Here is a 16,527-nt window from a genome sequence, read left to right as displayed (position 1 = left end):
AGTAGATGTACTTTATAAATGATGGAAGGCTGCACCGTCTTGCTCATGTTTTATTGTGAAGTGAAACTTCCTCCCCATTACTAGAAGCATTTCACCCCCCCCCTCCCCCACACGCAAACCTTTCTCAAGAGAAGTGTCACAACTTATCTATGTACCACAACCAGCCATTACTCCACTACTGCTTACATAAAACTCTCTGGCCTCACACTCACAGGAAGCATACAGGTTGCATGCTGCCTCTCACAGCTGCATTAAGAGGACCCAGTGTTGATCGGCAGCAGTGAGTGACACTTAATGCTTTGGTAGTACGTGTGTCGTGTGATGCCATTTTATTGATGTTTCTATGAAAAATGCTCCCTTGGGTCATTGTGGAGGCTACATATCATGGACAAGACAGTCAGTGTCAGACTTTGCTTTAATTCCAGAATGGAAGGCAGCAAAAGACAGGCAATATTAAGACAACGCAGGTAATAATGTGTTCACAGTCTGTCTACAGTTGCTTTGTCTGTCTTTGTGTGTGAGTTGCACACTAGTGCATAGTTACAGAGGAGACTTCATATAGACGACCCAGCATTCAAATCCACAAAACAAGACCACTAAAAATACTTCATGTCTGCACACAGACACTCAGACAAACAGGCAAGATCTAAAAATTACATACATACATAAAAGTAATTAAAAACAGATACGTCTTATAAACGTCCATCTCTGACTTTGATGTTTGTTCCTTTGTTGTCCCTTTTATTTCAAGGAACATTTGCTCAACACCCAGTTTCTCCAGAGTCCTGAGCAGGTCTCTACATGATCTTCTCCAGCACATCTCCACCAACAGTCCTCTGTGTCTCACTGACTTTGGCAGACCGTGGACCCACTCTTGGCCCCGGCAGCGGCCTTCTTGCGTCTCTTGTTGAGTAGCGGGTTGCTGGACGTATCGAGATCTTTGATCTTCACCTGGTCGTAGTCCACACGCATGGTGGCTAAAGCGCTGGTCATCTCTTCCTGTGAGAGAAAAGGTTTAGCTGTGTGTTAGTCAGTTTTGGGAGTAACGCGTTACAAAAGTAACACAATTACAGTAATGTATTGCTTTTTGCTGTAACACTAATATAACACACTATTTTTAAAAACGGTAATATTATTCCGTTACATCGTCAGTAACGCGCGTTACAACGCATTTTAACCTGAAATTAAGTGGTGTGGTTTTTTTTTTAATAATTCACCAACACCGAGAAACATTTTCGCACCAGAAAATCCATGAGTATAAGAGTAGCGTTATTTCTTGTTGCAGGGTTCCGATGGTCGAGGTTGTAGGCAGGGTGCAAACTACGGGGGAGCTTGGCGCCTCTTGAGTATGCAGCCCCCAGCCAATAACACGCGCAGGGTGTGAGAAAGTTATGAATTTGCGGACATAGCGCCAGGAAAAAAATGCTAACATAGCGAGGCAAAGCTCCAAGTGGACCAATCTTGTTCCAAAACGAGAGTGAACCTGGGGTTGACAAGCACTGAATAAGAAGATGGGGATGAAGAGCGACGCGCAGTGGGCCTGTTTTATGACAGTTAGGCACCAGCGGTTAGCTTTGTTAGCTTGCTATAGTATCGGCTTTTTCATTACAACAAATGTGACGTTTCAAAAACAGTAGCTAGCAGACTGTACGTTCAGAGAAGTCCTACTCTCAACCAATGTAAATAATTTTACTTTTTGATAAAATAACCCTTGAGGTCTGTCGTGCTGAGCCACGCTGGTTACCGCAGCAGTCCCAAACCATCGTCAGAGACTCAGTGCTAGTGTCTGTAATGAGCTGGTACATAGTTGACGATTACTAACACTTCAGATTGGCAGTTTATTCTTTATCCTAACATTGAAAAACTGCAACGTTTTCATAAACAGCACTGGCCTGCGCTGCTGGTGTCATTTAGCTTGGGAGGAGAGGCCAACTTGGAATGTTTGTTCACAAACCGTGACCGACAGATCAAACTCATTCTGCCTGGGCTGATCTATGCCAACTGGTTGAAGGTGCTGGAGGGAAAAACAAAGGTGGAAAAGGTAGAGAAAAACCTGTCTGGGAACATTTTTAAGGGTAACCTCTCATTTTATAAATCCTTTTTGAGAAATGGCTGGTCAGGAGTACAATCTGTGAAACCTTTACGCAATGTAGCTTTTACCTATTGAAGAGACGAACAATGGTGTATTGTGCGCATATCATTTTGGAGAAATTATCTTTTCATACCATATCACTTCAAACTTGCTCATTCAGCTGTTGTGAAGGAATGCGTCACGCTTTTTGCTCACATTTCCAAAATAATATGCGATTGCACAACTGGGACACTTTGCACAGTAGCCTACTGGGGATTTAACCCCACAGAGACTTGATGAGACCAAACAGTTTTCTTGCTCTTTAAACACACTTCTTTGTGTGTTTGGAAGAAGGGCAGCGGAGGTCCTTTGTGCTTAGTGTGTGTTAAATGTTTCACTGAACTAACTCATAGTATAGACTACAGTGGGGCCTTTGCTTCCCCCTGGTGGCCATTGTGGATCATCAAGATGGTGAGCCATAAAAGATCTCCACTTTGAAACATTTGAGTTTAATTTACTGAAGGGTGTAAGAAATTCTAAATTGACTTTGCTGGCTTTCGTTTGGTTATCATCGCAACCATTAAAGGAGCGCTACACTGATTTTACACATTAACATCAGTTTTCTAGTCATTAAGAATACTAAGACTGTGAAAAGTGTTATATGTCGTCCGTGGCTCTGGAGGGTTTTTTAAAGGCTGTGAAAATGACCCAGATGATGTCATAGTGATGTCAACAGAGGTACATATCTAAGCCAGGGCTTGGAGACTTTTTAAATGTAAAGAAAAAGCATTAAAAACTGAGGGGGTGGAGCTTTACCCTACATGCAGGGTCTAATTAAAGATGCTCTTAAGTTGCATTATGGCAAATGAAGGATCCAACACTTTTGGAGCTTGCCCCATACTAAAGAGTGAAAGTCAGCATATATCAGACTAGGCTCCATTGATTTTTGACCATTGTTTGTTTTTTTTTGTTTGTTTTTTTTAAATCTGTCTCTCACTAGCCCCTAAACTTTATGGATGTGTAATACTTGCTGGAATGCCCCTGTAACACTGGGGCCAACCGAAAGCTTCTGACAGCCCAGCAGTAATGTAAATGTGTGACCAGAGGGGGTCAGCGTTGCTGTGCTTCTGACCTTCACATCCTCCCACATCTCTCTGTCTTCAGTCAGGACCCGGGTGGTGTGCAGCGGAGTGGAGGGAACCATCATGGACTGCTGCAGAGTGCACGGGCGCACACACACACACGCACACACACACACACACACACACACACACACACACAGATACCGATGACAATATGAGCAAACAGACAAACAGGAAGCAGTGCAGGAAGTATACCATGTTTATCTGTAACACACAGATACTTACATTAATCCAGGGGTGGTTCATAAACTGAGTGATGGTCATTCTCTCGTTTGGGTCTGTCTTCAGTAGCTTATGGATCAAATCTTTTGCTGGAAGAGATAACAGAGACAAAGATAATAACTATATTAGTAGCAAGACACACACACATGCAAATCTTACTGTCTCGTGAAGCTTTTCCTGGTTTTAGGGACAGACTGGCCTACTTACAACAGCAAATAGGATTAGAGAAGAGTGAGACTGAGTGAAACAGAAAAACGGCAGTATGTGCACAGAGTCACGCCTTGCTGCTGGTTCGGAGGAGGATGTCGGCTGTGAGTTGTCTGTAAAATGTCTCATAGAAGAGTTTGGACACTATCATTCGCTCTAAGTTTTTCGCAGTGTAAAATCAACAGTCAGTGAGTGTGGGAGGTGAACCAGAGTGACCTTCAGGGCAGCACTATACTTCCAACAAAGGCAAACAGAGACCATAGTTTACCTAAACCATAGTAGAAATATGTTGTCTGTTTACAGACACTGCACTTAGGTGAAGGCCCATGAAGATTAAAGAGGCACGAAGATGTAAACTGACGCTGTCTAAAAGCAAAGTGCAGTGCTTCCCCCAGACATGATGTAATATATGTGTGACCAGCTGCAGCACGCACTAGGTTTTCTATATGAGAATGTCTGACTGGGTCATTCAGTAAAGTGGCAGAGTCAGTGCAGCGCTGCTGTCTTGTGGTTTCCTGTTTTTTGCAAGGGGTGCTGCAAGCTTTACAGTGTGACCATGTCCACACCGATGCATGTAAATAATACAATGATGCTTGGTTACTCTGCTTGATCTCAGCAGAAAAAAGTTCCCTAGACACGTTTGAAAGTATATCTTATTACTCTGCTATGATTAATACTTTCTTTAACATTAAAATGAAAGAGATGGAAATATATCTACTCTTTCTCCCTCATTGAGAAATCAATGAATTCCCCGGCCAACACCACTGCTTGAGCTGGGTTGACTGGTGGAAAGAGTGCTGCGCATCAAGCCTACAGCCTACGTGTCTGAGCCTCAGTCAGACTCAGATGAGGATGGTAAGTGCAGATAGCATCTTTAATTAGTTTATGCTGTTTGTTAGCTACTAACTTGCAGAGGTTGACACAGCATTGGTGGTTGTGAAACATACAGAAATATCTGTTATGATGTTACAGTGCATTCACATCAATAATACGTAGTAGAAAGAAGCTCCAGAGTCCAGTTTGCCTTTGCTGTTAAAACTAGTGCAAACTCTCACTCTCTGTACTGACAAGTCTAGTCTGCACTGGAGGTTTCAGGTTTCTTTGCTGGTTGAAGTTGCTACATATCTCATCCAGTTTGCCTGGGGTACGTTTGAATCTCTTCCCCTCACCTTCCTGTGACACCTCAGCCCACTCTGGGTTGGGGAATTCATACTGGCCCATCCTGATCCTCCTCTTCATCCCCGGAGAAATGGCCTGGCCCGTGTTGGAGTAAAATGGAGGGAAGCCACACAATCTGCAGAGACAAACATGATTCAACTACGCTTTGTTTGAAGGAATCCATGTTAGAGCTCAACCCAGCGGTGGCTTTTCACTCCCGTCCAATCCCACTCCCACAAAAATACTCCCCTCTCAGCCCAATCCCATGAGTCAATCCAAAATCCTGAAAAAATGAGTCCCACCCCGTTCCCAATGAAAAACTCCAAAAATAGCGTTTATTCATATTAGAAATGCATATTTATATATAAAAACTGACCTATGATTCCCGTCCCAACCCCACACCCAGTACTCACAGGATGTACATGATGACTCCCAGAGACCACATGTCACATGACTTGTCGTACTTCTCTGGACCCAAAACCTCAGGAGCTTATCATTGGTGAAACACAAACACACAGACATAGATAAAAATTGTAATTGTGGTAAATACATATTTTCTCCCATTAAAACATCTGTCAAAGCCCTGTAAACAGTTCATCTGTCAGGAACATTAGAAAGGTTTGGAAAATAACTTAAAGAAACTTACCCACATAATACGGTGTATAACAGGGGGTCTGTAGAGGGTTGTGTAGCGTTGTCTCCTTAGCAAAGCCAAAGTCTGTTAATTTGAGGATTCCGTTTTTTTCTTTACTAGTGTACAGCAGGTTCTCTGGCTGGTTAGGAGGCAGAAAGAGAAGGAAAAAATTTGACACACTTTCCTTGAATGACCCAGAACTGAACACTCTTCATGATTTGGGTGGTGATCGTGATCTTTCTGCACCTTGATGTCTCTGTGCGCAATGTTAATGTTGTGGAGAAAGTCAATAGCCGTGCCGATGTCTCTCATGATCTCAGAAGCCTCTGGGAAGAAAAGAAAGAAAACCCACTCTCTCAAACCAGCCTCGCACAACAACAGAGACCATGTAGAAGAAAGGAACAAACATACTGTACTCTGTACTTTCCTGTCTAATGTTATCCAAGATGTCTGCCTTATTTCCCTTTTTTGTTCTTGGGAATTATGGCTCATTCTTTCTCTCTAACATCATGTGTTTATTACACAGTCCATCTCTCCGTCAGTCCTCACCTTTCTCAGTAAAGGCCTGGTCTCCTCTGGCCTGGATTCGGCTGAACAGCTCTCCTCCCTCCATACTGGAAACACATACACAATTAACATATTGTATAAATGACACTCCAGGGCATAATATCACCTGTATATCCCACATCTAATTTCAATGAAAGTTAATAACTAAGCAGATGCCGATTTTGATAGTTACAAAAAACACTTTAAGGATTCAGATGAAACAATATGTAGAAAGAATATTTTACCTAATGTTTTGCCATAATAAGTGTTAAATGTTTTCCAATTTAAGCAATTTCTACTCATGTAGTGCAGTGCTGGGACAACACTGGGGAAATATCATGTAATCAGTGATGAATCAAGGCTGGAACTAATAAATAAATGTTTTTTTAGATGTCTGGGGATGCACAAAGCATCACAATTACAGTATAACAGGTGAATTCCACAGGTGCAAAGTAGCCTGAAGGAGATCTTGCATTTTACACGAGGGTGGATATCAGTACAACTATGTTGAATTGTTTTACAGTTCAAAACACTGAGGCTCTTTCATGCAAAGAGAAATGGAAACGAAAATTCTCAAAATACTGAGTGAAAGTCCTGTTTAGTAAAACAGAAAAGAAAACTGGATCAAAGAAGGAAGAAGGGAAAAGTACCAAAATTTAAATGAACCAACAGGGATTATTTTGACAAACAAAAACAGTAATATGGCTACTATTTGTTTCCTCTTTAGTCTCACTCATTTATGGCTTTGATTACAAAATAATAATTTACTGTATAACAACACTAAAGCTGATGGATTTTTGTACTGGAGACCTATGACCCAGTTCTTTAAAAGTTCACACACTCTCACCACCAAAAACGTTACTGTCACTCACCCACTCCCCATTTTCACAACCTGATGCCTGGAACTCTCCCTTCAGGCCCTGTGTTTGTGCCAACTGAGATGTGGCTGTGCATTAATGTGAATTATGTAAATGGATACTTATCGTGGTTGATGAGCACACAGGTGCACACCAGATAGCTGAGAAAAAACTGTGAGTGTGGCTGTGTGCTGCTGACTGCAGCGGGCTGTGCTGCCGTCATCCTTTGGCCCTCGCTCGTACAGGAAGCAGCTCACAGCAGTAAGAGATTACTGAGAGTGCGCACACACATACACACGCACGCACACATACAAGGCCGCTACAAACCATCCCACACAAATTGTTGTCTGTGTCAAATGCGATGATTAGATGAAGTTAGTGACTGTTCAAATTTCCCATGAACAGGAGTGTAATTTCTCTCACCCTCTGTGGTTTCTCCATTTTCCTCTGAATTATAATTTTCCATTCACAGGCAGGGGCAATAAAATGCACAAAGTTCTTTTTATTTATGCATGTCAAAGTACACACACTGTCTTTGGAGTCACTCGAGGTATTATCATGGACAGGCTATCATGACATGTGAAGCCCAGATGGAATTAAGTCCCTCTGTCCCCTGGTCAAAAATAAGTGCTCTTAAAGGCACTGAAAATGTACTAGAAATTCACATAGTATGCTTATAGTACATTCATACTCCTAACATGCTTACTACAAGTATATTAAAGATATATTCTCTTGAGCTTTAACATACTTCTCAAAAGTATACTTTGAATAAATTGGTAATAAATATATACATAATTAAACTTTAATAAACATGCTTAAATAAAAACGTAATGTCTTGGGAACTGTTGGGCTTCTGTAAATAGCATCATAGAGTATGGTCTAGACCTGCTCTTTTATGAAAAGCGCTGTGAGATAACTGTTGTTGTGATTTGGCGCTATATAAATAAAATTGAATTGAAAATTGAATTGAATAATTTCGCAACACTTTATTTATTAAAAATATATTTATTTAACTCTTAGTAAATAATATTTAGGTATATTTTGTGGAAGTACATTGTTACACAATTACACTTTTAGTGGGTTAAAACTTACTGCCAGCACCGGGGAATGAGAGGCAATCTGGACTGACATATATCTAATATCTATTTTGATAATTTTGTGACATTTAATAAAGCATAACGTTATTACAGCGCAGTGATGTTGTGCTAAGTTATAGTTTTAACACAGCTGCACCGTAACTATAGTCCTGCTAGTGTTTACAGGCAACAGCTGATGAGAGTTTTTCTGGGTCCACTTCAGAGCCCTGACAGAGTCCTACCGGGAGCTGAATTACCTCAGAGGTCGTCTCCTCTTCAAAACAAACAGACCCGGACATTAAACCATTAAAACACAGCCACATAGCAACGTTAGTGCTAGCCCTGTGATGTTAATATATAGATTTTACTCATGGATAGGTGTTAGGCTACTGTATGAATGTTAGGCTGCTCTTTCAAAAGAGTGACTTTTCCCATCACTAGAATCAAGGTTTTCAAATCGACGACCCAATCACACAGCGTGAAAGACCTTTCACGCTAAAATGTCGGTAATATACCATCTCAGTAACCTGTTGCTGGAATTTGATGCATGAGATTTTAACAAGGCAGGCCTGTGCATGTGTGTGTGTATGAGCCCTCAATTCTGCTTTTGCACTGTTAAAATGACCAATGAGGTCTTTATCAGAGTAATAAATGCAATAAATATGTTGCTGTGTGTGTCCTAAAGAATAGGTTCACATTTTTATAGTCTACCTTAATACTCACATGTCCACGTTTACAGTACGTTATTCACTGTAATCATTATTCCTGCCCATATAGTCTGTAAAGACGTTACCACAGCGGTCATTTTTGTATAAATTCATACTAAGGTTTAGCTATAGCTACTATGAATCATCAGCTAAGCATCTGCGTTAGACTATTCAAAAGTGGATATCTTCTAAAGGTACACTGTTTTTTAGAGATTTCTCTTCACAACCATGGAGGGGGTAATCATTACTGTGACCAGTAACTCAATTATAAAAGCAATGTCAAAGCGTACACGTGTATGTGAGAATTGTTTTAAGACGCGCTTGAAATAATGTTTTTGTGTACTGCAATGCCTGACCACACAATATAATAGCATGTGATGTTATATAAAATACTTTATGTCCATTTGTATGGTCATAGATCCTGTATTCAACTTTTAAAAGTTGAACCTACCGTTTGCCAACTTTAACCTACTTAATGCTAAATCCAGAGTTGGAACTTCCTGCCTTAGCTCAAGAAAATTAAATAAAGAATAATAATAAAGATTTGCTATAAGAAGAGAATTACAGTGTTTATAATGATCTGCAAATGAAGAACTAAACTAGGTGGAAGTACTGGCCTAACTGAATATTTAAACTCATTTGCAACTGCTTTTCTTTTCTTTTAGAGCTTCCTGGGATCGTTGCCTCACTCAAAGATGGCTTAGAGGCCACGAAGGACCAGCTGGACCCTCACAAGCTCAATGTGCTCATAGGTATCTCTGGCTCCTGCACGCGATCACTCTTTTTGCTCTCACTACATGTCAACAGGGTCAGACTAAATAAACAAATATTCTTTTGAAAAAAGAAAAAAAAATATTTTAAATTAAATTTTAAAATATTGTTATACATTAAGTAATTGGCTACTTTTGTACTTCACAAATTGGCTGCTGTGTTAATGTGAAATGTAGACAGAACAGTTGTTAAGTAAGTCTGAATGTTTGTGTTAATTGTTGTACCTGTTTAATAACATTTTATCATATACATTTCCTTGGATGAATGTACAGTAGTGTTTATGATCATGTTGTAATGGAAGAACTGAGCATTAACTTCCCTTGTGGAAAACCATTTCATCTGAACCTAAACAGTTAGCATCAGAACAGTTAGACATGATGTCATATTGTGTTTCAGCAGCTTTAAACAAAATAAAAAATCTGACAATGGTTTTTAGTTAATTAGAGGTAATATTGCTTTGATATAGACAAAATAATTCCTTTTCTCTTCCACAGATGCTGTGTGATAAAGCAGTTTCCAAATCCCATAGTGTCTACAGTCGCAGAAAATGCAAAGAGTCCTACTCAAAGATAACCGACCCTCCACTCCAAGGATAAGGATTGTGACATTTTTCAGTTTCAGTTTGGTTCCACCATTTGTACTGCATGCTTGTGACGGAGTACCTTCACTACAGTTGAGTAAGCACTTGGACTGCCATACCAATGAGCCTGACTCTTTGGCACTGCTCTCAAAGTTGCACGTTTGGTACCCTGTAGACCTGTGTTTGAATCTGGGCAGGGTGACTGCTCCCGCCTTTAGCTGCATATGGTGTCAGAAGTGGGATGGCTTGCCGTGAGGTCATCTGAGCCGTGCCCAGTGACCAATCCATATGAGGGAACCCCATGGGTAACATTAATGATTGGATGCGTATAGTGTTCTTTTCAGTAATACTGGTCATATGTCATCATTTCACTGATTTTTATTTTTATTTGAAGGTTTTTTGGTCAAGAAGTGATGATGCTGTACCTTTTAATGTACAAGAATTTATTTTTGTAATGTCCACAAAATTAAAGTTTTTTATTTGTCTGTATTTGTCAAGGTATTTTTAATGCATTAATAATGAATTATTCTCATATTGAATGGTTTCATAAAGCAGCTTCCCAAGATATTAATAGTGGCTCTTGGAGTATACTAGTAATAAATTACTAATAAGCTGAAATGCTAATAAAATTGTTAAGGGAACACATTTATGTGAAGTTTAAAATATATTTACTTTAACTTTTCAAGTATAGCACAAAAGGGTATTTTAACCTAAATTTAAAGAAGTATATTTAAATTAGTAAAGGTACTTAAAGTGGTTCCAGTTTAACACAACTAAGTATGTTAAAATATACTGCAATTATCTTAAAGTTGACTTTAAGTATTTCTAAAATGACACTTAACATACTTTAAGTTGTTCCAAAATAACACATTTAATATACACTTAGTATAGTACAATTAAAATGTGATAAGTGCATCCAAAATAAGTGCTACTTAAGTATATTTTTATATATTACTATGCGTGAAAATATAGTGAATAAAATTATAAACACTTTTGTTTTTGCTCCCATTCATTTTGAGCTGAACTCAAAGATCTAAGACTTTCTCTATATAAACAAAAGGCCTATTTCTCTAAAATATTGTAATCTGTGTTAGTGAGCACTTCTCCTTTGCCGAGATAATCCATCCACCTCACAGGTGTGGCATATCAAGATGCTGATCAGACAGCATGACATTGCACAGGTGTGCCTTAGGCTGGCCACAATAAAAGGCCACGACCTTCAGCCATCTCAACATGGTGGAAAAAACAAATGTTGTCAGTTGACGAGGAGGAAACCACATACTGAAAAGCACACCGAGCGTGACAGGAAACATTTTAAATCCAAAGGTTTTATTTCTAAATTTTTCCCATATTTATACAGAAAATAACAATTGTGGTTCACATAAACCTACTGGAAAACCGTGAGGTTTATACTGAAGCCACAGTTTTAACTTTAAATGTATATTGTGATTGTGTGCTGATCTGTGGAGATGGCAATATCTTGTTAAAGAAAATCTGTGGTGTTACAAGTCTTTCTTCACCACAAAATTTATGTTCTCTACTTATCACCAACAGATGGAAAAATTCCAGTGGAAACCTGTGGAAACTGAGTTCAGCGACTGTAACTTCCCATTTTTCGGGTCAACTGTTGACATTAGTTCAGAAAGTTCCTTTTTAATATCCTTTTTTATATGTGCTCCTGTACAAAGCTGTGGCTTATGGGAAATTGTGGTCACTGTAAGCTCTGTTGCCAGCTTTGATATTAAATTGCAGGACTCAACTTTTCAAGAATTCATTTGGACTGAATTTAATCCCTCAGTTTATCTGATCATTTACACTAAAAATCACCAAATATGGAGACATGATAAGAAAATAAATGGTTGTTAAAGAAAGGTGATCTGATAGGTCAGGGTGTGTATACTGATGAGTAGAGGGGGTGAAATGTGAATCATACCACTCCATGATGATGAGCAGGCACTTCTTCCCATGATGCATGTTCTCATACAGGCTGAGGATGGGAACAATATACGGCCCTCCTGATACTCGCCAGTGGAGCTCCACCTCTCGTCTGGCTTTGGGACTGTCGTAGAGAACCTGGGAGACACAGAGAAAATGAAGATTACAGAATGAATCCGTGATTAATAGGAAATTATTTTTGGGGCATGACTGGACTGATGAACTCAATGTATTAATTTCTATTGCTAAATTCCACACTGGTTTCAGTGGAATTACATTGGTTTTATAGATAATCATGTTATAGGCCTCGTTAAACAAACGTCTGTTGTCCAGGTTAACGATTCTGAGCAAACTGTAGACTAATCAACAACTAACAAAAGTTAAGTTGGATGCTTTTAGGCTCATGTAATGAATAACAGAAACATATGACTTTGAATATTGATTAGTGTATCAACAGTAGTGTTGTAGTACTCGAGACCTTTTGATGGTCTTGGTTTCGTCTCGGACTCGACCGCATTTGTACTCTGTCTTGTCTCGGTCTCGGACATTGAGGACTCTGGATTTTATTTCAAGACCAGTCAAGACCATAACTTAAAGAGGTACTATTATGCTCATTTTCAGGTTCAAAATCTTAATTAGGGGTTGTACCAGAACGGGTTTACATGGTTTAATTTTCAAAAAACCCATATTTTCTCATACTGCACATTGCTGCAGCTCCTCTTTTCATCCTATGTGTTGTACACTCCGCTTGAGCTACAGAGTGATGCATCTTACTTGTACAAAATCTTTGATGGGAGTTGCACATGCGCAGTTCCCAGGTAAGGACTACTAGCCAATCAGAAGCAGAGAAGGGCGGGTCGTAAGAAACAAGGTAGTGTGATCCAAATCAAAGCCGCTTCAGACTGAGACCATAACCTAGCAGATGGTATAAGTTACTCACAAGTCCACAACCACACAACATCATTGTTCCACATCTTACCATTAGGACTAAACGTTGAACTGTTGCCGGTGATCTGACGATCTATGCTGCCTTGCTGAAAAATGCTGCCATAGTGCAAATCTATAGACTCGACTCTACTCGGCCCTGCTCCGTTTTCCATTACAGAGAGTACCCAGAGATAGTACGTAGCTTGTCGTCATAGCGACGCCACACACAACTGCCGCGACATAATGTTCAATGCGACACACACACCAGCTCTTAAAATATATCTACGGTTAAAACGTTTCAATATTACTCAGAATGTAAAGACAGACAAGCGGTATGAAAACCTTCCAGCTGTGTTTTCCTCTGCCGTTGTTGCTGCGGTCTGTGTGAGGGCCTCGCAAGCTCCCCCGCAGCCACCACCGAAAATATTCAAGCATTTTTGTTCTGCCATCACTTCTCGTAAAACTGTCAATATTCGAAATCTACACAGCTGATTTCTCACCTCAAAACCTCTCAGAAGTGGATTTAGTGATGAAATTCCATACAAAAACTAAAGCTTTCTGTTGCTGGCCTCACAATGATGATGCAGTGAATAGTGAATATTCTCTCTGACCAATCAGCATTCGGCTGTGTTTTCACGTTACATTTTAGTATCCCTCAGCTCGCTTGGAACGGGGGTGAGGTGATATGAAAAAAGGGAGATGGGACCTCCCTTTGCGCTGGACTTTGGGCTTTTTCACTTTGCAAACCTGTTACAAGCACAAAAAAAGAGATATAACTCAATAAAGGAGAGGGGAAAAGCCAAAAAGCATAAAAGCATAAGCCTCTTTAACATATACTATATCAATAAATTGCTTTTGTATTGTCTGATGTATTTGTTAACATCCTGACTTTGATTGGATGTAAAACGTTTGCTTCAATTGCTACAAATAACACTATTTAAAAATGTGTTGTTACCCCAACGACCGTCACCCCTCCCCGCGATGGTAAACATGGAAAAGGAGTGTCAAATAAAGACGGTTAAGTTGATTTCAGTTCTTAGTGTTTGTATATGGGTGTTTTAATGTGAATGTGGATCTTTCAGATAAATCTGAGAAGTAGCCTACATATGATCTCGTTCCACATTTTTTTGTGTGTCATGCAATGTGGGGAAATGGTCTTAATCTTGACTCGGTCTCACCCTGGACACTAATCAACAGAACAAGCTGCCACTATTTTGATAATCAATTAATAGTTTGAGTAATTTTCCAGGCAAAAATGCCAAGCGTTCTCAATTGTGAGGATTTGCTGCTTTTCTCCTTTTTACATCATTGCACATTCAATATTTTTAAACTGTTGGTGGGACAGATCAAACAATCTGAAGATGTGACTTTGGACTTCTTTTTATTTACTTTATATTCTTAAATATTTTATAGTATAAATGACTGGATTAATCTAGAAAATAATAGGTAGATGAATCTATAACGAAAATCATCATTAGTTGCAGCACTCAAGTTGACATCATAAAGAATCTATAATCATACCTTAATGAAAATTGCAACGGTATCACTTAGACCCATTACAGCCTCTAAAATCCCTCAAATCTACAGCATCAATGTCAGATATTATCGTTATACTCATTTGATCAACAACAAACCTCTTTTTGTGTAGTCTTACACAGTTAATTAATCATTAAATTTGTTGTTTTAGTTGGTGAAAAGGGAAAAAACCCATTCGGTGGTGTAGATCCAGTAACAGAAAAAAACAAACTAAAGCTTGTAATAAAAACAATAACGGACCTTTTGACAGTCTACGTGCAAGCTGTCACACAACAGGGTGTGTGTGTTCAACATAAGCGGATCCACACGCACACTCACACACAGAGCAGGTGGCAGACCTTGACATAGCACACATCTTCAGTCAGTGTGTATTTTTACATGTGACAGTGATGGAGTGGTATGCTGCTGTTCCCAAGGTTGGTCTGGTCACAGATTGAGCCTGGAGTACATAGCACACAGAGAGGCTGACTCATGGACGTATGACAGACACACACACACACACACACACACACAAACACACACACACACACACACACACACACACACACACACACACACACACACACACACACACACACACACACACACACACACACACACACACACACACACACTTAACACGTGTTTAGGTGACTTTAACATTCTCAAACTGTAAAAGGAATATTTATAAAATTTCAGATTCACTTCTAAGTGAGGAATTATAATAATTTCACATTTCTCGGAACTCAAAAAGAGCTCATAGCGTTGTGTTTTTTCTTGTTCTCGCTGATCAAAGAGGAAGTGAGGGCCGAGTGTTTCAGAGCAGTAGGGTGTTGAAAGTAGAAGTTGAGGGTTTCCGGAGACTTGTGTGTCTGATCTCTCAGTACGTATATCCTATTTTAAAAAGCAAACAAGTGGGCCGATTTTTTTTGCTATGTCATTTATAGCTTTATGACTTATCAGATCAGACCGCATGTGAGCTGATTTCCTTAATATCCTGCAATGAACCAGAAATTGGCCACAATAAAAGTGGACTGTGTGGATTTAACACACATATAAACACCGAGGGAGAGTCAACAGAGAGAATGAGACAGACACAGTTAATCTTCTGATGGACACTTTTCTTATGTGAGGCGACATCATGGAGACTAAACGCACGCTTGTCCCTGATCCTGCTCTAAGCCGATCAACCACATCCTCACACTCACCTGAAACCTTCTCCTCACTTCTCACACACATCTATATCGCGCCGACGATGTTTACGCTCTATTAAAAATTAGTGGCTGTCACAGCGCTGGTCTGTATATCTTGATAAAAACAGGTGGTTTATCTTTACAACCTCTACCAATAAAGAACTGCTCATGAAGTTTATCATAAAGTGGTCTAGGAAGTGGTATACAGTTAATAAGTGTTACACATTGTGCTCTAATGAGTGTCTATACCTGCCTTGTGCACCAATAACAATGCTGTACTGCTCCACTACATTTAGCTTATGACTAAAATCTAATAATTTAAATATATTATATCATTGGTGCTTTTTTTTAAAAACAGTTTTTACCAACACTTAAAGAGTCTACTCCATGGTAGTGGCTCTGTAGGCTGTACTTATGCAGTTGAAACTTCTGACCTCAATGCGTTCCAGGTGCATGGTGGTGCGTGACGCCGAAAGTGAACGAAAACCATGGCTGACCGTGACAAAGTGTACACGCAGTTGCACCTCAGCAGTGCTTTAGGTGTTAATTAAAAGGATGGCAGTTTAACTGCAACAACTGACATAAATAGCCTATACGTTACTAGGTCTGTGTACCCTCTGGCAAGTTGGTAGCCCTCAAGTCAGTCAATGTTGTAGGTTAAGCTTCCTAATGTTTTGGCATTTTTAACAATAACTTTTATGCAGAGAAGATGACTTTATGAGATTCTTTTCTGTAGCCAGCTACCTAATGTGCAAAAATTTCTACAACAATATACATGCAGAACAGGTTTTACTATTGATCGTATGTATTATTTTGATTTAAATACATGCACCTATACGTTTTGTTGCCTTTTAGTTTATGGTTTACCATTTACATTGTGTGCTTCCATGGGCGCCGACATTATTTGTGACGTCATTCAGCTGTACTCGTGAAGTCGGGGTACATATTTTTTCCCCGAGGTTCACAAGTAGGAAATCCGACTTAAA

General features: G+C 39.6%; 1 protein-coding gene and 1 long non-coding RNA gene across 2 annotated transcripts in view; one reads left to right on the top strand and one right to left on the bottom strand.

Moving 5' to 3' along the window:
- Positions 1-396: 396 nt before the first annotated feature.
- The window catches only part of LOC119918257 (MAP kinase-activated protein kinase 3-like), a 38,865-nt gene continuing 22,734 nt past the window's right edge, over positions 397-16,527 (bottom strand). Inside the window, exons 2-10 of the mRNA XM_038738898.1 lie at positions 11,905-12,044; positions 5,984-6,048; positions 5,681-5,760; positions 5,447-5,573; positions 5,214-5,289; positions 4,812-4,936; positions 3,439-3,524; positions 3,204-3,284; positions 397-999 (exon numbers count right to left, since the gene is read on the bottom strand). Of these exons, the coding sequence (XP_038594826.1) occupies positions 844-999; positions 3,204-3,284; positions 3,439-3,524; positions 4,812-4,936; positions 5,214-5,289; positions 5,447-5,573; positions 5,681-5,760; positions 5,984-6,048; positions 11,905-12,044 (936 nt within the window). The 3' untranslated portion in view covers positions 397-843. The remainder of the gene's footprint in view (positions 1,000-3,203; positions 3,285-3,438; positions 3,525-4,811; positions 4,937-5,213; positions 5,290-5,446; positions 5,574-5,680; positions 5,761-5,983; positions 6,049-11,904; positions 12,045-16,527) is intronic.
- Positions 8,505-10,456, top strand: LOC119896318. Its single transcript, XR_005443201.1, has 2 exons — positions 8,505-9,372; positions 9,886-10,456. It is a non-coding gene; the product is annotated as an uncharacterized LOC119896318 (long non-coding RNA).

Source organism: Micropterus salmoides, unplaced genomic scaffold (assembly GCF_014851395.1).
Source record: "Micropterus salmoides isolate LMB-PRFRI ecotype aquatic unplaced genomic scaffold, ASM1485139v1 Ms_hic_scaffold_10, whole genome shotgun sequence".
In the NCBI taxonomy this organism is placed as follows: domain Eukaryota; kingdom Metazoa; phylum Chordata; class Actinopteri; order Centrarchiformes; family Centrarchidae; genus Micropterus; species Micropterus salmoides.
This window is presented reverse-complemented; position numbering and strand designations above follow the sequence as displayed.